General features: G+C 43.5%; 1 protein-coding gene across 1 annotated transcript in view; it reads left to right on the forward strand.

The window, feature by feature from the left end:
* The first annotated feature begins 2,830 nt into the window (after nucleotides 1-2,830).
* Nucleotides 2,831-23,572, forward strand: part of LOC139918232 (retinoic acid receptor beta-like) — an 81,699-nt gene continuing 60,957 nt past the window's right edge. The window contains exon 1 of the mRNA XM_078290584.1: nucleotides 2,831-3,020. Coding sequence (XP_078146710.1) covers nucleotides 2,831-3,020 — 190 coding nt within the window. The remainder of the gene's footprint in view (nucleotides 3,021-23,572) is intronic.

Below are 23,572 nucleotides of genomic sequence, written 5' to 3' on the forward strand. Positions count from 1 at the left end.
CCGGGGCTCCAACCTGTTATTGAGAGTGTCAGCGACAGCCGCCCGACAACTCCCCCAGGCCCGGAGAATGAAAAAGTGTACCTCTTAGATACCCCCCCCCCCGGTTCCCTCCACCAACCCCTCACCCCCCAACTACATATCCTACATTCTTCTGTCTAACGCCCCGGATTGGCTCTCCTTTTCGCATGTGAACCAGCTGCAAGAATGGAGTGTGTGTAGTAATATTGGTGTTATCGCCCAAATCGACTGAGGGGGCACGTTTTCATCACTCCTCTTTCAGTGTGTGCAGTACAGTATCTCTCTCTCTTTCTCTCTCTCTCTCTAGTGGATCTTTATCTCTCTCTCTCTCAGTCTGCCGGGTGTTGGTAAGGTGAATTTTATGCATTTGACTCGGCTAAGACCGATATGGGTTTTTGAAGGCTGATACCGATACCAGTGTTTTGAGATTGAAGCTACTGATAGCCAATATTTTGTGTTATTATTTTGGAATGTTATTTTAATATTATTTAACATCTTTAATTTTGAACATTTTCAAGCCATAAGTGATCAAAAAATTGCAGATATTCTGTTTTCCCCGGAATTTTATTGCTGTAAGGATGAAAAAGCCTTTGAAACAGCATTTAGACAATGGGACACTTAAAACTCTCCATTGAAACCAGGATAATAATAAGAAAAGAGGAACAAGAACAATAGCAAGAAGAAGACATACATACATTGACATTTATATATACTTGTGTGGAATCTGATCAAAATGTCTCAAGGGCTACTCATAGACAACCAGTGTAGTATTGATCAATTCTACAATATATAATCAGACAAACTGCATCAGATCCATCATGTTGGAGATGGATGACACTGGCCAGTAGTTAAGGAGGTGGCCACAAAAAGTAACAATGCAGGTGTTACTGCACAGCTGGGACTTAGGCTACTTTTCCTTTGCCGAGGAAGGGCTCATCGTCCATGACTCTCTAGCTGGAGGCAACAGAAACAACGGTGATGCCATTTCTACCTGCGGTCATGACGTTTCTACCCGTGGTGACGGGATTTCTACCTGCCATGATGATGTTTCTGCCTGCAGTGACAAAGTTTCTACCCACAGTCATGACGTTTCGATCTGTCACAACAATGTTTCTACTCAGGCCGACAATGTTTCTACCTGCCATGATGATGTTTCTACCCACTGTAACAGAGTTTCTACTCACAGCGATGACGTTTTTACCCATACCAACAAGGTTTCTACTCATGGCGATGACGTTTCTACCAGCGGTGACAATGTTTTTACCCATAGCAACAAGGTTTCTACCAGTGGCGATAATGTTTCCACATGTGGCGATGGCATTTCTACCCACTGGGTGCTTAGAACTGGGTAGAGTATGGATTGCATTGCCACCTGGCTGACTCTGGCTGAGATCTGATCACCTCCGGAGGTGGTCTGGCAGATCTCATTCCCATTGCACTGCATGCTGTGAGCATTTACACCTTGCATTAACATGTGTTTTTCCTTATTCAGATCCAGATACAGACTGCATTAATACCATCTCCCTATCCCTCTCTCCATTCCTGCCAGAACTCTCACCTCTTCGCCTCCTCCCTTTCCCTCTCTCTCTCTTTCTTTCTCAATGGCAGGCAGCACAGAGGCAAGATGCTACGTGGAGGTCGTTAATTACAAAGTGTGGTTACATATCACTTTAATGGCCCCCCGACTGCAGATTAGAACGTTATGACCACCATTATACCGTTGCAGTTTATAACTCTGTTAAACAGGATTTAGCAGGCTGATCCCACCTCAGCTCCTCCCCGCTTATTTTCCTCCTCACCCCAAGCCAGGCAGCAGCGACCTTGGCGTGAGGAGAGCCGGGGCGGACGCCTGGGGCAAAAGGGGCTGTGGGCTTGCAACCACTGCAGATTTATGAGGACAAATTCTGTACTGAGAAGGTCTTGTGCAATCCCGGAAACCTTGGGAATGATCAGTCTCAGTCCCACTGAACCAGAGGTTTTTGAATTAGTGTTACTGTGCAGAGCGGAATGCTTGAAGGCTTTTTTTTTCCCACTATCAACAAGTACAGTCTGTCTTTGCTTGAGCCAGCACAGTCTAGCACTTGTTTTTGCATATTCTTATTCATGCATTGCTCTAAATCACTGAACTTCTTTGCATTTTATGTTTGAGTGTGTCTACAACTAATCAATCGCAAAGTGCTTGAAGGAGACTGATTAAAAAAAAAATTTGCTGAAGAACTTCTCTTTGATGAATATTCCTGTACAAGGAAGGACATTGTGTAGAGGCTACATTGTGTAGGAACTATAAAGCTAGTGTCCGTTAGCATCGTCACAAAATTATCATCTTTCAGTGTCTGGAAAGAAAAAATATTCAAATGATCGGCACTACATGATGTAAAATCTTTGCTCTCTATCATGATGCTAAAAACTACAAGATCATATTTGGACTCACTTAGGCTTCCCACAACTTGCCATACCCACAAAATTCTAACAGCACAGAAATTACCATTAGCCTTGGTTAGCTAGTTAGCATTTTGTGACCCTCGATCAAATCACTTCATTCATCATCTACTGTTGAAAGAGCTACAGAGATGTAACTGACTCTGTTATTTGTGTCTGTGTTGCAGAGTCTTAGTGGAATAGAGCTGTGAGTTGGACTAAGTGACACCAAACTCCATCACCATGTGTTTCTGGAGGGCCGAGGAGGATTGCGTGGCGCCGAGCCTGGCCCAGACACAGTAACTGCAGCCAGGGGGTCGCCCGATGGCCTCCCAGCCTCGCCACGCCTCACCTCGCTCAGTGCTCCTGCCAGCACCCTTCGCCCGTCGGTGTGATGAAGACGGCCAGCCGGGCCCAGACCCGCAGCAGTCCTCCGCTGGTCCAGATGAGGCGCTACGCCCCCGGGGTGTATCCTTTCCTCTTCCCGTCGGTCATCAGCTCGCTACCGCTGCCGCCGCCTCCGTCGCCGCAGAGGCTGCAGATCCAACAGCCGTCCAGCAGCGGCAGCACACCGTCGCCTGCTGGTGAGTACTGCTGCAACCCTCCCCTAACACTGGCTTTACCTGCTGGTCTCCAGTGCTTTATGTAACCTTTCAAATATATTAGCGGTGGCAGGATGGCCTAGTGATTAGTGAGACCTTCCCCCAACTGGAGGGCTGAGGTTCGATCCCCCGTGCTTGAGCAAGATACTTAACCCCTACCTGCTCCAGGGGCATTGCATGTAGCTGACCCTACACCCATTACAATCATATATGATGATGTGCCTTTGGAGTCATGTATAGAGGCTTTGCAGTTGCACATTTCCTTGGTGCCATCATGGAGGTCCAGTGGAGAGAATTATCTATACACAAATCATATCTAAATGTCTAAACCTATAAAAAGAGATACCTGAAAAAGATTGTTGTGGTTTGACTGTAGGTCAATTCAGTAATATAAGTCTGAAAAGGTCATTTGTTTCCATATTTTGGTCATATAAACCCTTTTGTCTTCAGCCCAAGTTTCTACTCCAAAACAGTGGTAGTTGTAGCTTCAGAAGAGTCAGTTCAGTTAACCTGAACAAACTGCTGGTTTTTGGCATTGTTAGCTGGCTAACTAATTTAGCAACTGGGTTTAATGTTAACAATTAGCTACTACTAATACTAGTGTCTACTAGATATGTTAACTAGTGTGCAAATCAGATGTGTTTTCAACAAGACAGTGATAGTTGCCTAAACACAAAATCGATGTATCACTGGTGAAATTATCAGTTCCTAATGAAAAACAGCAGAGAAAGTAACCATGTCTACTCAGTTCGGTTGAGATCGGCAAGTTGTGTAGTTCTTAACGTGTAAACAGTCATATTCTCATTCGTTCTGCAGTCAAAATCTTCTGATCACTCCTTTTGAATGCTTAAGTGCCTCTCAGAAACGTCTGAATAATGATTGAATTGGAGCGGCTCATTCAAGATTACCTCCATTCGTTCTGAATGGTACCCAGCTGCACAGCAAAGAAAATGAGGGAGTTGGCTTTGTTGCCGGGAGATGAAGTTAATCAGACAGAACACGGCGATAAGCATCCCAGACAACAGTGGATAATCCAGATATAGCCGCATGGGTCCCGGTGTTCTTTTCACACCGTAACTGGCCCCTAGTGCTTTTCCCACTGCTGTAACAATATTTTGACAACCTCTCTGGCTTGTGTTGCCTAAGCCTGTGCTCTGCTGTTTCCAACCTCCTTCTCTGCACATCCCCCCCCCCCACCCCCCGCCCCACAACCACCACCTAAAAATCTGCTCCGACATGAAAACCACCAGGCAGGTTCACCCTGGGGGGATTCTTCGCTCAGCTACCCCAGCGAGGACGCTCTGAGAGGCGGAAGAGCTCAGGTGTGTGCTGGGTTCTGTGCTGCTGAACTCTGTAGTGCAAATAGACACAACACAAGAGAATCATGCAATTTCAATATTGGTTGTTTCTGTCGAGATTAGTTTTTTTTATTGCTGTTGATAAATTGCACCTTCCACAAATCTAATGAGAAATCGAATGGAAGACAAATGAAATGTCGAATTTCCAAGTCAAACTGTCCCACTGGAAAGGCTCCAGTATCCTCTCTCTCTCTCTCTCTCTCTCTCTCTCTCTCTCTCTCTCTCTCGTCCTCCATGGCAGCAAGAGCTTTTAGACTGAAAAGCCCTGAAAACTCATTGAAACTCCACTAAGATCAATATGAGTGTGTGTCTACAATTTGTGATGAAAATGAAGCCAATTATATAGTATGTACACAGCGCTCCAGCCTCGGTCTGGACAACACTCTGCATTAGAGTCCAACTGCTCATTTTCTCTGAAATTTGCTTAATGGAGATAAATATGCCACAGACCCAACTCTCTGATCTTTTGCACAAGTTTGATTAATCATTTAGTTATACCACCGACTTAAATCAAAGGGCCAAATGATTGCTACTTCCTATTACGAGTTCCAAAAATAGTAGCTACATAATTTTGTATTAAATATGCCATTGGACTAAGTCAAGTTGGGAGCAAGACAAAAAAAATATGCCAATACATTAAAAAATGACCAGGGCAAGACAAAGTTTAGACATGAAATAGGCAGCGTCGATCATAAGAAAAACGAAAAGAAAGTACATGAAAAAGAGAATAGATGCAGTCTTTCTCCTTGATCTTCCTTTGGTCTGCGAAGCGGACCAAAGCTGAGACTGTTTTATTTACAGCGTCAGAGGCAAAGGAATAAATAGGAGCCTGTCTGATACAGGTACGTCTGAACACGTCTGAACTCCGGACATCAAGGAAATCCAGATGAAACGAGTCGTAAGGTAATGAGCGCCGTCGCGGGTACGATTCGAATGTACACAAATGATGCAGCCTGTCGCACCGTCCCCGGGGAGAGACAGAGAGTCGCTCACTGTTGTTCGGTCTGTGGTCAGGTTGTCCCACCAGCCCGCCCCCCACCCCCTTGCCCGCCTTCTCCCAACTTTCACTGGGGGGTTTGCAAAGAAAACCCAACTTTTCTGCAAACATCAGATACCTCTTGGGAACTCCAGTGGCCCAGTCAACATCAGTGAGGTACTGAAGCGTGCGTGTGTGTGTGTGTGCACATGTGTATGAGAAAAAAAGAGAGCGAGAGAGACAAAGGAAAATAAACAATCGAGCTCACACATAAATTTGGAATTTCACATTTATTCCCTTGCAACCACTATCGACATTAGGGTTCGACCGATACGGCTTTCTGAAGGCTGATAGCCAATATTATGTTTCAATATTTAACAGCTTTAAATTTGACTATTTTGCCCAAAAATCTCAGTGTTTTCCCCAGAACTGTATTCTTGTCAGGGTGGAAAAGCCTCTGAAACAGCGTTTAAAACTCTCCATTGAAATCCAGGTTACTACTACTACTAATAATAAAAAAATATATTCATTCATACTTGTGTGGAATCCTATCAAAATGTTTCATTAGAACAGATTCAGACTAAGTTCTTCCCATAGACAACCAGTGTAGTATTGACCAATTCTACAACAAATATGTAATCAATGAAACTGCATCATATCCATCATATCAGAGGCTGGACCAGATCTGATTTTTAATAACAGGCCAATATCAGCCCCATATATTGGTTATAATCCATATAATATATATATACAGGTATATATATATATACGGATATAAGCTGAGACTGGAGCGAAAGAGGTTTGACACTGACTGGCCCACATCAGATTTCTCACAAAAGGTCAATGCTGACACTGTAAAGCAAAATATGGGTCTAACCCTAGTACAGGCATCATTATTAGACTCTAATACAAAAAAAAAAATTGCATCACACAAGCATGTCAGCGAGCCGGTTAATGGATCCTGTCGTTCATACCCCAACAGCCTCTACCCATCTGTCATTTCCCCTCCTCTTGCTCTTGTCCCGTCTGGCCTGGGGGGGGAAGGGGAAGGGGGGGGGCGGGGCGGGTACCTGTACTTCCAACCTGTCAGAGTCTTACCTGTTCATGACCCCACCGAGGCTTATCAAAGCATTCATCTGACAGGGGAGCGTCGACGCGTTCCGTTCTTTTATGGAGCGGCTTGCGGAAACATTCCTTCTCCTCGCCCAGGAAATGTTCCCTCACATGGCAGCGCAGGGCTTCGAGCGGAGGGTGTGTCCCGTCGGCTGCGGCAGCAACCAGGAGGTCACAGTTTACCCTCCTTTTATTTACCACTACATCACTGATAATAACCGCTTCAGGTAGGGTCTGTGCACGCAAGGCACCGTGACAGATCTTATTGATTGAGACACTGATAACTAGAAACCATCTAAAAACGTCCTGCATTAGTATGTAGTGTTAGTATGTACTTAGTACTTAAGTTTGTGTTGTAATTTTTCACCCATTTTTCCAAGCTTTACACAGCTTTTTTTCAGTGATTATATTGTGAAATTGTGATTATGCTATCGCTCACAAAAGAGGCAATTTTTGTGCATTATCTGTTCCCTTGATGGAAAAAGCCTTTCAAATTGTTGTGGTCTGTCACAACTCCAAAGCTCAACCGTTCATAGATAATTACAGGTTAGAGTTAGTCATAGTGTTTTCTTGTGTGATCTGATTTAGATCTGAGCGCCAAGCTGTGACTTGTTATCTCACTGTGCATTAGCCTTTGGACCATTGCTGTCTGACTCAATGCTTCGACTATTGTAAGAGGCAATGCTCTTCTTAGTCACCTGCGGTGCTTTGTATGAGGCTGAACGTTGGATTGTTTAAGGGGGCTACATGTATTACCACATTAATTCTGAAACATTAGTATAATTACCGTAAACAAATGTGACCATCATAGAGAAGATTGTTAGCCTAGATCTAGCGGCCTCTACACTGCATTTTGCACTTTGTCAGATTTGGCGGGAAATCAATGGAATTGCTTTATGGCACAAAACAGGAAGAGGGCACTGTTCTTCCAGGGTTTCTAGCAACGGCAGGCGGTGGAAGGAGTGAAAGGGCGATGGAAAAAATCACTTCCAACATGTTTATCCTCTTAAAGCCAAAGAGAAAACATATGGGACAAGTAGTGACTTCCTCTTGGCGATAGGACGAAACAAGGTTTATGGGAAATGTGGTTTGAGACACGCTAGCACTAACAATACTGCTGGTGTGAGATGGAGGCTGCCAGTCGTCTTGACCATGCTCTCATTTGATTACAGTAATTATACCAAGGTATCATAATGAATTTGACAATGATATATGATGTTTGAAAATGCTACACATTGCACCTTGAAGGAGGCAGAGACTTAAAGCGTGACTCATGAGCCGAGAGACCGGTGTCAGACAGAATTCATAATCCAATTACACCAAGAGGAAGCTTACTTGAAATTTCCTTGTAATGGAACCCATCTGTGCAGCACATACTACAGTCAGTCAGGCCTGGGAGACGCCACACACACACACACACACACACACACACACACACACACACAGACATCCACTCATACAGCAATATGAACACAAGGACATATACACACCGTTCGCTTTAATGCATTCCCTGTGCAGCTCTAATAACAGACTGATTCAAGGTGTCTGCACAGTTACTGATCTGATATTCGGCTGTCAGTTCGCTATCATACTTACAAACCCACACATACACACACCTACACATATATTCTTTTTTTTCCAGACTTATCCACTCCTCTTTTTTTCTACCCCTTCCTTTGTCTTTCTCGCTCATCTCAAGCAAGCGTCTGCCTGACTGTCTGTCAGTGTTTCCCTGTTGTTATTTTAGAATCCATCGCGGGGTATTTAGGTCACATGCGGTTTCTAGCCCTGGCAAAGTATGAATAATGCAGACTTCTCTCATTACACCATGTGCTAACCCTCTGGATTGAAAATCAATGTGCACTCAAGTGGCTGGCAAATGAATGGGAGTAACATGCCAGCCGCCCCGCTACCGAGAGAAGCGGAGAGGAGAGCGCGTTCTCGATCTGACGCTATACCCTAAGGTTTAATAACGCTGCTATTTTAACAGGTTCCAAGCCTTTACCGAATACAATATGCCTCGCATCTGCCGTCTGTGAAAGGCTTCTTCTTCTTCATTCATCCGAGGGGGTGAATGTGATGAGAAAAGGGTTGCGCAGAAGAAGAAAGAGAAAGACTCTTGGTCATCGTCAATGCATAGAGGAATGTGTGAAAAATAGACCATTGTCGGGGCGTATGACTGATCGAAAGCGGGGCTGGGGATTTTTTTTACCCCCACTGTTCTCAACCTTTGAGTGCACTCCCTCCTACAGTTCAACCATAGTTCACATTGCCAGGAGTCTCCTCGACACCCCCGCCCCCCACCCTCCCACCCCATCCAGCGCTTTGGAAAATCTTATGCGTACACGCGGCCGCACATTCCATTCTGTAGACCGACCATGTTTAATACATGATCCGCGATTTGGCTGTGTTTTTGCGAAGTTGCCTGCGCTGCTGCCCCGAACGCCGATCGCATCGGCCGCGGGTTTTATGCTGAGGTTTTTTATGTTTTTTTTTTTTTTTTTTTTAGGAGAGACACAACAACATCTGGCACACATCTGGAGCTGTTTAATGAGAGGCTTGGTCTGCCTGGCTCTTTACTTAGGGCCGGCCATCAATCCACTCCACTCAGGAGTTGTCAAGAGACTTCAACCCTCGTCTCTTCCCCTGGCAAGCCAAAAAACCGCTGTCGATACATGAGCGATAACACGGGCAGTTTGAAGAGATGATGTGAGGAGAGGCTTAAAAAAAATGCGCGAGGTGCAAAACTTAACTGGGAAGGCTTTGGAGATGCATCTTACGGAATTTGCTCTCCACAGTAATAAGCAACTTGTCGTCTAAGCTGTGTTGATTACAGAGCTTACTGTAGTTTAGTGATACCATTTCTGTGCCTTCCACTTCTGGGCAGACCGAGGGCTTTTCTGTGCTGCGTTTGTGCCTCCAAAAGCATGAGAATCTGCTCGATAACAGGGACGAGATTGTTGCTGGCACTGAATCCAAACTCATTTTAGGTTTCTCCTTTGTAGACTAAATCGACTTCTTTGTCAACAAACCCTGCAAACAGACCGGTTCAATTTTCCTGTTAAAGTGACACCAGCGTCGTGTCATTTGTCCCTGCGTGTCAGTCAGAGGTAAATACCCAAATGCACATCTTAATGTATAGCCTCCACTGCCTGTGGTCACAGTGGATTCTCCATGGTAGCTGCCCATAAATCAAGAAAATGGCTCCTTTTGTACGTTCATTAATAGGCACAACATGCGTCCATACAAAACCCCAACTATTCTTTGAATGGACTTTGATTGAAAGCCAGCCTTTTTAACAGCGGCATTCTTATTCTCGCCCTGTAGCAGCTTGTCTGGCTGTCCTGGCTCTAATTTATTACCCCTTGAAGATGAGACAATGAAAAAGCAGTTCTCAGAGCACTGTTTGCATTGAGAGGCCCGGAGCACAAAGCAGCCGGAGAGCATCTCATTGTTCGGCTGGGCCGGCGGAGATGCGGCTCGCTTCAAAGATCGCTTCTTTTTTGGAGGTGGTGGGTGGTAAAGGAGGAGTGGAGGAGGGGGCTCCGAGCCAAACTGTGAGGAGGAGATTTCATCACGGGAAGGGATGTGGGGGCAGGGAGAGAGCGGGGCGGAGCTAGAGATCCAGGAGTCAAACGCAGGCCAACGTGAACTTTCCAGTGCTAAATTTGATTCTCATCTATAGGAAGCTTTCCTTTGCGCCCGGTTTGTGCCCGGCAGAGGATGCAAACACTTTGAAATGTGGTCTGGGGGCTTGAGATTTAGAAAAATGATCAGAGGAAGTATATCCTGTTTCTGCACCTAGGGTTTTTATAAGACTCTTAAGTGGCAATGCGAATAGAACATGGTAGTCGCAGCGAAAAAAAAATGAACGGCGAAGTCCAGTTTTCACACTGTGTTTCCCTCCATTTGATCTCGACTCAGAAATGGAAAAAAGGGGGCGGGAAATGAGTGGTATTCTTAAGCTCCCCACAAAGAAGCTATTTAATGTGTGTCTGCGAGTTGTGTGTATGAACCTGCAATTATATGTGGGACTGAGCGGCGAGTCCAAGTCTGCACTCAGAGATAAGTTGGAGGGATGTTCGCTCTCATTCACAGAGAGCCAGAGCGCATTACGCTGCTAAATGGGCTACAGATACTCCAACATTTCTGTCAAATCTGCACTCACACTCTAAAATACACGCAGAAATGGAAAAAACGTGAATGCTAATGGGAATGTGCAGATGCACACGTGCATTCAGGCAACGTGTACGCACACATTCACGCCCATGCTGCCGCTTGTGGAATCCTGAGCTAGTCCATCAGTCATATAGAGATCATATGGCCAGCTTGCGTTCAGACGTGTGAAAGTGGCCAGTTCCCACAGACGCTGTGAGCCCCGCTGTCTCTGCTGTGATCCGTCACGCCGTGGCGTACACACTGAGCGGCTGTGTTTGCGGTGTGTGCGCGCCTCGGTCAGGCCCTTTGTATAGGCACAGCGCTATATTTAGCCCCTGGTCACAATTTAGCTCCTAGCTCATCAATTACATTAGGCTGAGTGTGCACAGCAAGCATGCGGCTATTGGATAAAGTGCGTCTTGGGATAAAGGTAGGCTGAAAGAGATAGCATTATCAGGGCTGGAGGGCCATCACATAGAGGCTGCTTTCTTCAATCTCTCCATTTGCTGCTTGGCTGCAGGTTCCATGCGCAGCCCATGAACAGATCCCTCTAATCGAGTGAGTTTGTCTTGGGGGAAGGCCAGCAGACTGTGGAGCTTTTTTTTTTTTGGGTTGAGAGGATGAACAAAAGGCTGTTTATGTGTGGAGGCTGTTCTCTCATAGAGGGAGCCGGGTTAGCTGTGTCTATTTGTGCCGATGCAGGGAGGCAGGCTTTGAAAAGCGTTAAGCCACATACTCCTGGGCTCTGCACAGCAGCAGCAGCAGCAGGCCGTACGGCTCCAGCTACTGATTAACAACCGCTGGATGTATGGAGCCGAGAAAACAGCCGAGACAAAAGACGGACGAATAACAAACGGCTCAATGACAGATTGATGGTTTAGCTCGCAACAGCATTGTACTCGACTAGTTCAACCAGCAGTTAAAATAAGGCATTAAACGATCTGTATGAGTAATGACAGACGAGGGAAACTGAATTGAATGCCATGGAATGTTATATTGATTGAATATTGATTGAAGTTGATTTTGCATGGGTCTGAACTCTTTATATGCAGTGCAGGCCAATTTGCTCCATCTTTCAGAGGAGGAAACCTTATTGTGCTTTTAATCAAGAGCTAGAGTTAGCTAGTTTATAGCTAGGAGATAGGGAGTCTCTCTCTTTCTCCCTCTTTCCCTCCCTCCATATGACTCCTCTTTGGATGCCTCAGACAAAGACTTGACCCAGTGCCCTGAACCAGCTCATGAATGAGAAACCACTAGCAGTGAATCTACCGGGCCGTCTGTTTAACCCACAAAAGTCACGAGTTGAAATTGCCAGCTTTTGCTTGTTTCTTGACTTGATGGAAAAGGGTGAAGAGAAAAGGAGTAGCAGGGAGTAGCTTTAGTACTTTGTTTAGGAAATGTTGAATTAAAGCATTGATGGGGTATGAAATATTCTGTTTTTATTTATTTTCTTTGCTCTTACATGATCGCCCCATGGTCGCAGGAATATTGTAACCTTTGCACTCTGTGGTTTTGGTAATCTAGAAACTGAAGCTTGTTCTACTGCTGCAATGATTGCAGAAGTCACTCTGGATAAGTCACTCTGGAAAAGGGTCTTGGAACACCCAGCAGCCCTTGAGGGGGTCCCAAGTAAAATAATGAATAGTTTAATTTAGTTAGAATTTAATTCCCTACAAATTATCTAATTACAGAATGTATAAGAATTACTATTGTAATCATAGGTTTCCCTCTCACCACTATTATCTGCCCATGTACAGTGTAGACAGTTCTACACAATACAGATCTTCCCCTTTTGGGCTCCTGGGGCAAAATCTTATCAAATGGGGGTCTGTAGCCTCATGTGGGTGTATCTAGGGGTCTGTGACATGAAAATGTTTGATAACCCCCTGACCTACGGTGTAAATGTAAATGTAGACTGTATAGGGTGAGGGAGACAAGCAGAAAATAACAGGGAATAGAGTGGGAAGAGCGAGGAGAGGAGGGGGAGAACTGGAGGGAAGGAGGATTTTTAGAAAAGGGGATGAGAGCAAGAGGAGGAGAGGGAGAGGTATAGTGCTTGGACGCGGGGGGGGGGGGGGGGGGGGGGGGGGTTTGACTCTCCCATCCTGTGGTCCGGGTCACTGTTGGCCCTCAGGAAGGCCCTTCTGCATTCCTGTCCTCTGGGTGACCCCCTCCTCTAGGGCCACAGGACTTATTGGGGTAATCAGCCCCTGTCAGCACCTTGGTTATGCTGCATGGACTCAATCCAATAATGTGAATGGGACGTGTAATAGCACCTGATGAAAAGTAAGTTTGTTTGCGCTGAAAGGAGTCCCTCTGAGTTTTTCCCTTTCCCCTCCACTTCTTTTTCGCCCCGACATTTATTCTCTCCACGCCGTCATCTTGTTTACATCAGGGATGGGAAACCATGTGCCACAGAGGGCAAACACCAGGGATGTAGTGGAGGGGAAGCCCGCCTATACTCAGTGTTCCCCCCCACCGTTTTATTTGTAGAGTAGTTAATCATCTTTTTAGGCTGATGTAAGGCTTTATGATATGAAATTCAGAGTATACAGCATAGTCAGTAGTAGGCCAGGAGTGCAGGTTTTCCTTCCAACCAAACACTACAGCAGCTCAGTGATTATCACACCTTCAGCCAGAGAGGAGGAACTGAATTGAGCTGCAGTCGTGTTTGTTTTGGAATGAAAACCTGCAGACTCTTGGGCCTCCGTGGCACATGTTGGCTATCGCTAGTTCACATGCATGCCAAACATGGAAGTCCAATCTCTATTACTGTCATCTCCTCTTGTAGTCATCTTTCTATTCCTCTTTTTTTCCCTGAGCCAAATTCATGTCAGCAGTCAAGAGTGAGACACTTCACTCCTCTATAGCTGTGCACTCAATCAAACTGTATCAAAACTCATTTTTTACATGATCATGTCTTTTGTTATTGTATCTAATTAATAAAAGGAAGTAAAAGTTGAATTTTACTTTGAATTTTGACATCTTAGCTGCGATTTTTCACACACCTCCCATAATTCTCTTCTCAAATGCAAATTAATTTAGATGAGAATGTACATTTCTGTTTTTCATTTATTAGTTTGCATGGACTGCTGCCATATAGCGATGTGTGATGATATATATACTGTATATACTATATAGCTAAATCTTTTTATGAAGATAAGACATATCCTAGCATGTAATATTAAATCACTTTGTTGTATAAGCATTGCTTCTACATAAGCATTTAACATGCTATAAGCTGTGTTTGCTAACAGTTCAGTTGCTAACTAGCTAGCCAAGTATGCAAACTTAGAGGAGGTGAATGAAGCTGGTCAAGCGAGAGAGCTGAAATCATTCAAATAAACTTCAGTAAACTGACAAATAATTGGCTCTATACAGTGAGGAATAGGAATGTGCCATAGGACTGTACAGTATCTGTGCTTGTTACTGTCTTGCTGTATGAATGTTTGGGAGTCTTGTATTTTTCTTGGGGATGGTGAGGCTCACGGGGAGAAAACAGCAGAAGAAGAGCACGGCTGTAAAGTATTGATTTTCTGGCACCGGCCTGCTTAGATTAAGAAATGCCAATACGAGGATTCCACCCCGACTCTCTGGTTCATGTTGAGTTCACTTGTCATTTTCTATAATTCTGACAAAATCAAGATGCTTAACCGTGATGTAGTTAGCCATGCTAGGCCGCCCTAGGGCTTTCTGATTGAATTAGGCGTCTGTGTTCTGCCATTTGGTACCAGGCTGAAGTATTCCCAACACTTAATGGGGGGCAAAAGTTATTTACTGTTTTCAAAGAGGGGATTTAAAAAAATGAACACTGCCGCTGTTCATAAATTCAGCAATTAGGAGTCTTCCCCGCTTTCTTACGGCCAGTGTAACTGTTTTCTTTTCCCGAACATACAATGGTGTGTACACAAAACATCGGTAAACATCAGTATTTCGATTTTTTTAGGCATATGCCTTGCTGTTTGACTGCTGCTTTACAGTGAGTTTATCTCTTAATTTGTAAGACTTGTACTCAAACCAACCAACAGGTATAATATGTACTGGTAACTTTACTTTTAAGTGCATTGTGATGCATTACAAGCAGGCCAATAGAAGCGTAAATAAACTTTTCTTGCAATATAATCATCAGACAAACATTTGAAAATTACATTCAATCATTAAGTATACAGTTGTCTTATAAAGTATCCAACCTCCTAATTTTCTGCAAATTTTGTTTATTACATCATGCTCTGAGTATAATGTTAATAATGACAATGTGCTTATAATGCGCTTATGAAATCTTATGAGCACCACTTCAAATAAAGTGTTACCCAGTGCGCGATTGCCTGCTGTGTATCTTGTGTCGTTCCCGTGTTTCGTTGTCCGTGTGAGAGTATGTCTGTGAGTGTGTGTGTGTGTGTGCGTGCATGTCTGAGATGGCCATCAATAGAATGAGTGCGGAGGGAGAGATTAGGCGACTTTGTGCGCTAATCCCTGTGAAATCACCGGCCCCGGGGGTGAGGTGGGGAGATAGCCGAGCGCCTCTCTGATCAGACGGGCCGAGGCTCACCGCGCGAAGCCGCCTGAATGCCCGGTAATCCCTCCCCGAGCCACGGAGAAGCCCCTGCCTGACTGATGGGCAGCTCCCTCACTGCAAACACCGGGCTCTTTCCCTCTAAAACGCAGTTCATCACGGCCAGGACTGGGAAAGACTATAGGTGGGTTAAGGAGGCGAGGGCTGAGGTGATGATTAGCGGGGAGAGCTGAGGAGCAAGTTGACTCTGCTGCCAAATAATCATTGTTATCGTAGCGTCGCTTCTTTGCTTTTGTCTCACAGTAGGCTGCTCCTCTCTTCCTGGATGGATGCTGGTTTAAAGTGGCGATTAATTAAAGTAAAAATTTTTTTTGTCCCAATAAATGTCCATTCTGCTACGCTCTATCACTGATTGCTGTAATACAATAGTGATCCAACCTATATCCAGTTCATGATAGCTTTTCCATTTGCTGTTCTAAACACCCGGAGTCTGGTAGGTCTTTCCTGGGAAAAATTATGAAGTGATGCGTTTTACTTTCCAGTTTGCTTGGAATAACTAGAAGAAGAAGTGGGTAGTTAGCATGAACAGTGATAGCCACCATGGCTGAACAGACAAAGAATAGAGCGCCACCTACAGAAACTCAAACTGCATCAACAGAAAATCCAAGCTCCACCCACACTGTTTGATTGACAGGTGATCTCTGGGAAGTGCAGTGCAGAAACACCACAGCAATGAGCGCTTAGCACCAAAGATGGAGAGAAAAAAAAAAAAACACAGACAAAATTAAAAAACAAACAAAAAAAAAAGAGTCTCTAGCAGATTACCACTTTAACGAATTGCAAACGAATTGCGTTTGAGAGGAGAATGAGAGGATGTTGGGGATAGACTAATGATAACATTATGTTGCATTGTCTGTGGCACAATATGGAGACAAATACACAAACGCACACGCTCACACTCACGCACATACATGTGGTCACACGCGCAAACGCACACAAACACTGCGGATATGATTGGAAATGAAAATGATCCGTCACACAATGTTTTGCAGGAGACAGAAAAGTAAACAATGGAGGCAGTCACATTAAGACACTTAGACTGAAGTGTAATTACTGCATCTCCATCGACCCAAATTTCCAGCAGGGGACCCATTGCTGAAGGTACTTAGGCTGTTAACAGTAAATGAGCTCACTTTATTGCCTTCTAGTTTGTAATGGGGCTCCCCTCCATACCTCTGGCCAACGCTACACGTCCTTAACCAATCAAGATCAACCTGCACAGTCAATGTTTATTAGCTATTGTCTTGTACAGAGCAGACAATAATGTGCACTTGGCTTGAAATGCTCTGTCATGACCATGGGAGGCTTGTGCTCATAGCTTCTACTTACCATGGTTCAATTTCTAACTGCAGTTGAGGGGCAGAGGTTGTTTATTACTCCTGCTGATCCTAGTCTCACGTCTTCCACGCCAGCCAAATACATCATTTCATGAAGTTAGTTGGCTTCTGTTTCCTAGATTGCTAGTCAACTACAGTGCTGCTGTGGAGGGTATCTGCAAACCCATATATGGGGTTGATATTAGTCTTTTATTTTAACATCATTAAATCATTACTACATTAATTTTAGACATTAGTATAATTACGGTAAACAAACAAGATCGTAGCACAGGGGATTAGCAGCCTCTACTAGTCTCTGCACTGCATTTTACATTGCCACCATTTTGGATTTGGCAGGAAGGATAGGAACTTTTACTTTACAAGTAAGACACAACTTTATTCCAGTTCAACTGTTGTTACTGTATAGTTTCAACTTCACATTGGTTTATTGGCTGCTATCAGCTCTTATCCTTCTTCTTGCTCTTCAAAAGAAACAGGAAGGGGGAGGATGGATACGGAGCAACATGTAGCACACATGTTAGGTTTTTGGGAAATGTGGTCTTAAAGGAATAGTTCACCCAAAAATGAAAGTTTTGTCATTATCTAATCAGATAGTGAAGTTTGTAGTCTCTTTCTGTAACTCTACAGAACCAGTTCCCAGTCCACTAAAGTTGTTTTGGAGAAGGCATGACATGAAGGCTGTGCTAGCTAACTCTGTGTATGTTACAAACTTCACAGAGAAAACCAAAATTCTGGGGGGACCAAAAATATAAACAAAGATATTTTTGCTGGTTAATATTTTAGCTACAACTATATTGAGCTAGCAAAGTAGTTTTGCCTTACAAATGTGGATTTTGGTCAATGCTAACGAAACATTTTCGCTAACGGGCTACTATGAGACTGAAAGACAGCTAACCTAGTGCACTAGAGTAGAGTGGAACTATTCTTCGTGACAATACATTGGGTTAATGATGTGGTTATCCTGATTATTTCAGGACTGTAGTGACTTCAACTACAGCAACAGTTGATGCTGCACACCTAGCTAGGCACCGTATCTGTTCGCCTACGAACACATAAAGTAAGGCAGCCCCTCCTTTCTATTCTGGGGGAAACACTGAATACTTGAAATGTTTTTAAAGATAAATATTGGCTATCAGAAGCTTTATTCAAAATATTAGTATTGGCTCCATTGTCAGCTGTCAAAACCCCATGCCCTACTACTGTGTTTTTGAGAGCTAAGCACCTTTTACCTCTTTACTAAGAAAGCTGTTGTGATTTGTTGTTTTAGTTTCATATATAAGATAAGGGAATGAGAATTGCCCCTTCTCCTCAAAATGTAGCAAAATTCCCTTGAGCAAGACACTTAACTGCTAGCTGCTCAGTGGCCAACCACAAAATACTGAGGCTGTACTCCTAGATGTAAGTGTAATGTAATGTGTATGAGGGTGTATGGCAGGGTGTTGCAGACAAAAACACCATTTGCTCAGTCAGCCCGTCCTGGTGTGTAAAGGTACAAAAGAAAACGTCTCGTTCGATGTTGAATTGAGACACAATCTACAAGCAAGTCCGTCTTGGTGATTTGTGTGGTCATAAATATGCTTTTGAATATATTTTAAAACTTTCAGATGGAGTAAACACTTCCTGTGTTTCTATAGGACTGCACAGTTTAATAATGCATAACTGTCCTACTTCTCTCCATCTATTTGAATGTTACTATCCTCAGCCAGGCCTCCTTGTCCTGGATACAGCCTCATGAATTGCTCATTTTTGTTGTATTTGCTCATTAACGAGAACATTTGCATTTGAATTTCGTGATTCATGGAACTGGCAGTGGTTTGACCGGGTGAAAATGGCTGAGGATTGAAATTATCTATCTAGATTAACATTAATTCAAGAAAGCAGCTGGAAAGACAGCCGCGCCACGGTCATAAATCATGCAATTCAAATGGTCACGTGGCTAACAAGCAATTACAAGTGTAAACAACACGGAGTGATTCATGGGGCTGGATCCCTTTCCTTGACCTGTAGTTCTTTTACTTTTACGTTCCTCCCACCATTGCTGTGGTCTCATGTAGCTGCATTGTATGTCATTTCAATTAACAGTTTTCAGTGCAATGAATGGATGTTCTCTGCTTTTGTAAAACATATTTATCAGTGAATTGATCTGTCTGTCTGCGCTTTCATAAGACATTCACTATTTCCCAGAACCTGCATTATGAACTATTTCAACATTGAGCAGAGATTTTCTTAGAATCATCGAACATCAGAAAATGAAATTCAGTTCAATATCGTGTCATTAACTATACAGTTGCCCCATAAAGCACTGTGTGAGGGAAAGAAGTGTGCTTCGACATTTGAATGCTTGTGTGATGAGGAGCACATTGGGAAAAAAATTACTCTTTTTTTTGGCTTGTCACATTGGATTTAAGCCTCATAAAGTATTCAACCCCCTATTTTTTTTTGCACATTGTTTATTATCTCATGCTCTGATTCTAATAATGATCATGCACCCACAATGTGCTTATAATAACGCGTATGATGCCTTATGAGCACCACCAAAAAGATCTGTAAGGTTCCCTGTCTTTTCATATTCATACTATATAAGGCTGCCTTTTATGTGTGTGCTGGGTACTTTGGGTACTCAATCACAGTTTGCATCATTCCAAAACCATATAGTAGTTTGGGGGGGAAATAGCTGTCCATAAGAGATCAGAGTGATATTGAGGGCGCTGAATCTGTGTGCTTTATTATTGTTGAATTGTATTATTGTCTTGAAGTCCTCTGCTGAGTGAGAAGGAAGGGGACACAGAGAGCTCCCAACAGGGTCAGGGGGTCACGGGGAACTGGTGAATAGCAGGGCTGGAAATGGCTTCCTATTTTGTTATCAGTGACTAAACCATGCAGACACAATCTGTGGAGAGTTTACAACACAGTCTTATTGAATCTCAATGAGCAGGAACTCTGAAACACAGATTTTGCTGTGAACATGAACACTGTGAAGATGACATTCCTCCATGTAGTGTAATTGACACACTCTTTAGAACATGTTTCATTTGCATCTTGTAGAGTTCAGCGTTCAGCCCAGTGCAACCCAACACACTTCAGCATCAGGACAGTACAGACCAGCAGATTAGGGTTAAGTTAGTTCCAAGTTGGCATAAACAAATAATACAGGGGAGACCGGGGATGATTGTAACACTTTTTGCATTTCTGTCCTTATCTCCTTGCTCATTTGAGATAGTTTTTTCAAAATCTGGTGTAAAGTTTTTACATCTGTCTGTTACAAATCTGAGCAGTTTCACCATCTCCATGGTACACAGAAAATTATTATTAAAAAGTAATTCTGTCTCAAAGACAGGGAGAGAAATGTTACATTCTACCCCACATCCTGGCTTAGTTGTAACAACACTTGGGGTAAAAAGTAACACCTATAGTAAAATCATAAACTGGATCCAAACCATGCCATTCTAACTAAAATTTTTATTCATGGTGAACAAACAAAGGAACACACTGACCTTTTGGCACCATCTTCTATCAACTTACAGTTGTGTGATGATGTTGGTAGCAGTTTCACCTCTGTGTATGTGTGTGTGTCAGTGTGTGTGTGAGAGAGAGAGAGTGAGTGAATGTGGATCTCTTCCTCTTGACAGTACGTTAGGTTAATGATGTGGCTATCCTGGTTATTCCAGGACTGCAGTCACTTCAACTACAGCAACAGTTGATGCTGCACAGCTAGCTGGGTGATGTGGAACTTAACAGCATCTGTACTTCTGTCTTTGTTTGTTTTGTATTTGTTTATATTAGTTTTGGTTGAGGTTCCTCCTTTGTGCCGTAAATCAATCCTGCACAATTTGCGGGAAATCATACCTGGGGACACACAGAGTAAAAACACATAGAAAGCAACACATAGAATTAACCAATTTTCAGGTGATGGTCTAATTTTTCTACAGCCATTATACTATGCTATCAAAATTCATTTGAAAAATGATATGTTGAGGTAAATAAACAACATATAGGGGTTTTAAGGTAAGGGAACTAAAACAGTTTGGTTGAGGTTAAGTTAAGGTTTTGGTCTTGGTTAAATAAGAAAAACTTTCTCTGAAAATAAAAACTTCTCTCCCAGTAGAAAACAGTTGGGAATTGAACCCGGGTCATTGCAGTTGAAGGTAAATGTATCTGGCTGTTCCCTACTGCCTGTTTCCAGTCGTGTCTCCTTCATGTAATCCGTTCCTGGTGGGAAAACGCAGTTCTCTCACTTTATTTGCATTGACATCATGCTCATCTCACAAAATGTCTTGAGACCAGGCTGGAGTCTGTGCACGCTGAACTGAGGATGTGGGATGTGTACTCCTATTGTAAAAGCTATACAGTATATTGTGTGGGGAAAAAAAATGTACTGAAGGGATGATAAATTGTTTTTTTCTTTCAGCCTTTTGGGTTTGTTTGGTTTGTGATTTTCAGAATAAAGCGTCGTGTTTGTGTGCCTCTTCAACCCCAGACGCTCTCCCTTATTCTACCTCACAGCTTTGTTCACCCGCACCTTCTTCAAGTCGGCTCACAGAGGAAGAAGGGCCTCTTTTGAATGAGGCAGCGAGCCGAGAATAATGCATAATACTTTATGAAAAGCTTTCTCTTATATATTTTCCTCTACAGTATTGGAGGTTAATATCGCATTTGCACTCTCAAAGCAAAGCGCTTCATCCATTGTGAGGGAATGTTCATTTGACTATGACAGGGTGACTTTGTTGGCGGATTCATATGATCCAGTGATGAACGCTGGTTCCGCTTTCATACTGGGAAAGATGCAAAAACACTTAAATACTGTTAAATACAAAGTGAAAGCAACAAGCAGATGATCCTCCGCCTGCTCACACCTCTCCATTAAGTGTTTATTCCATACACTGCTGTGTAGAAGCTTATATAGTTTATATCTGATATCTATTTCATTTTGTTTAATAAGATAAAAAAAAAAGGCATTTCTGAAATGGGAAGGTATTTAAACCCATAAAATCTCTCAAACAGTTTTAAATATGAAGAATTTATGCTAATGACGAGTACAGAAATTAATCCTAATCTTCAGTTTCTCTCAGTGTATCGCGTTGCTACACAAAGACATAATTCCAATGCACGCTTTTTTTGGCACGATACGCAAAACCCTAGTGGAAAATATATTTGCTTTTGCCACGCGGCTTCAATTAAATTACCAATAGGCTAAGTGCAAGTGTAACTAAATATAGCGGCGTGAACGCGGTTTGACCCGCAGACGAGCGGCGAGCACCAAATTCAGCGCTCCCCCTCATAAATATGCCATGAAAAGTTTGCTCATGAAAAAGAGATGGGGAATAAAAGGGGCACCTGAAGCCGCAGATTGTGAAGTTATCTGCCGCATCGAAGCGTTTTTAAGCTTCCCCCAGCCATAAAATATACAGGGGGAAAAAAAACAACATAGCAGCCGCTGCATGTGCGGCGTTCTAGAACCTGTCAAGCTTTATCCGGCCTTATTAAATGATCAGCTATACTGTGTATTGTCACAGCCTGGTGAGCTTTGGCAGCGGCGGGCCACGGGCTGTGGAGCACTGATGCCAAAAAGCGGCTTATCTTGATGGATGGGTTCATTATCACCTTCTAATTACAGGTGGATTTTCAGGTGTATTCATTACCTGCGCCGGCTGGTTTGTGTGTGCGCGCGTGTGTGTGTGTGTGAGGGGTTACTGTTACACCGGGTGAACTGCGGGGGGTCAGGTGGTGTGTGCCGGGGGGGTCCAGGGGTTCCTTTTTCAGCTCTGCTGTAGGCTCCCTGCAATATTCATGAGCTCCATGGGGATCAGTCTCCTCTCCAGCGCCGAGGCCAGCTCTCCCTCTCAAACCGCCTCCTTTACTCCATCAAACACAATCACAAGTGTGTGTGTGTGTGTGTGTGTGGGTGGGTTTCATGATCGTCGACAAGTGTGGCTAATGTTAGCTCTAATTCTACCTCTGCAGCTGCTGATTCCTGATATTTTGTCTTTAACTTTGACCATTTTCATGCCAAAAAACGTCCAATAATGACTTACCTAGCCCACTACATTATTGCTATTTACACTAAAGGGACAGTTTCTCTTAATGTAGGGGTAGGGTTTGACCAGTATGGGTTTTTGAAACCTGATACTGAGATTTTTACACTGAAGCTGTCAATAGCTCATAGTTTGTGCTGGTATTCATTTTTAAATTTGGCCATTTTCATGCCAAAAATTCCCAAAACAGGAAGAGTATCCAGTGTTGTCAGGGTGGAAAAGCCTCTGAAACAGCATGTAGACCATCATGGGACACTAAAACTCTCCATTGAAACCCAGACTGATGAAATTCTTTTTGGATGGGTGAGAATACTTAACCTCTATCATATCAAGGTGGATGACATACCCGGCTGATATCTGATTTTTAATAAAAGGCCAATATCAGCCTGATATATCGGTCTAGCCCTACTCTGTATCTGTTTCATGGAAGCCCCTCCCCCCTTCCCCTTTCTGCGGTTCACTTGGAGTCTTCATATCTAAGTGACAAACATGCAACAACATGTAATCAGCGCCGAAGTCCCTGCTGGGTATCATGTGCGCACATAAAAGAGAAGAAGCTGTATAAAGGAATCCTTTTCGGCACTTGGATACATATTGCATTGAACAGTGTTGTTCTCTGCACCCTTCACTGGATCTCTACAATTATAGGAAAGCGTGTCCTATTTATTAGTGATCACATAGTCGGTGTACACTAACAAGATGCACCTCCTCCCTCAAACATTAATGGAAATATAACTCAGCAGTAGCATGATAAATTGCTCCCCGAGCAACTCCGCCAACCAGGAAATTATCTTCTTCCTTCCTTCTTGTTTAAAACATATCAGCTCAAAAAGCAGCATGGTGTTTGGCTCTGACTGTCTGATGTGTTACTAAATCCAAAGGAAGGTGTGGTTCCACCTGTTTGGGTTTTTGAAGGCCGGTACCGATATTTTTGGATTGAAGCTGCCGTTATTTTGTGCTAAAATTCTGTATATTTAAATTTGAGCA

The sequence above is a fragment of the Centroberyx gerrardi genome, chromosome 19, assembly GCF_048128805.1.
Source record: "Centroberyx gerrardi isolate f3 chromosome 19, fCenGer3.hap1.cur.20231027, whole genome shotgun sequence".
Classification (NCBI taxonomy): Eukaryota; Metazoa; Chordata; class Actinopteri; order Beryciformes; family Berycidae; genus Centroberyx; species Centroberyx gerrardi.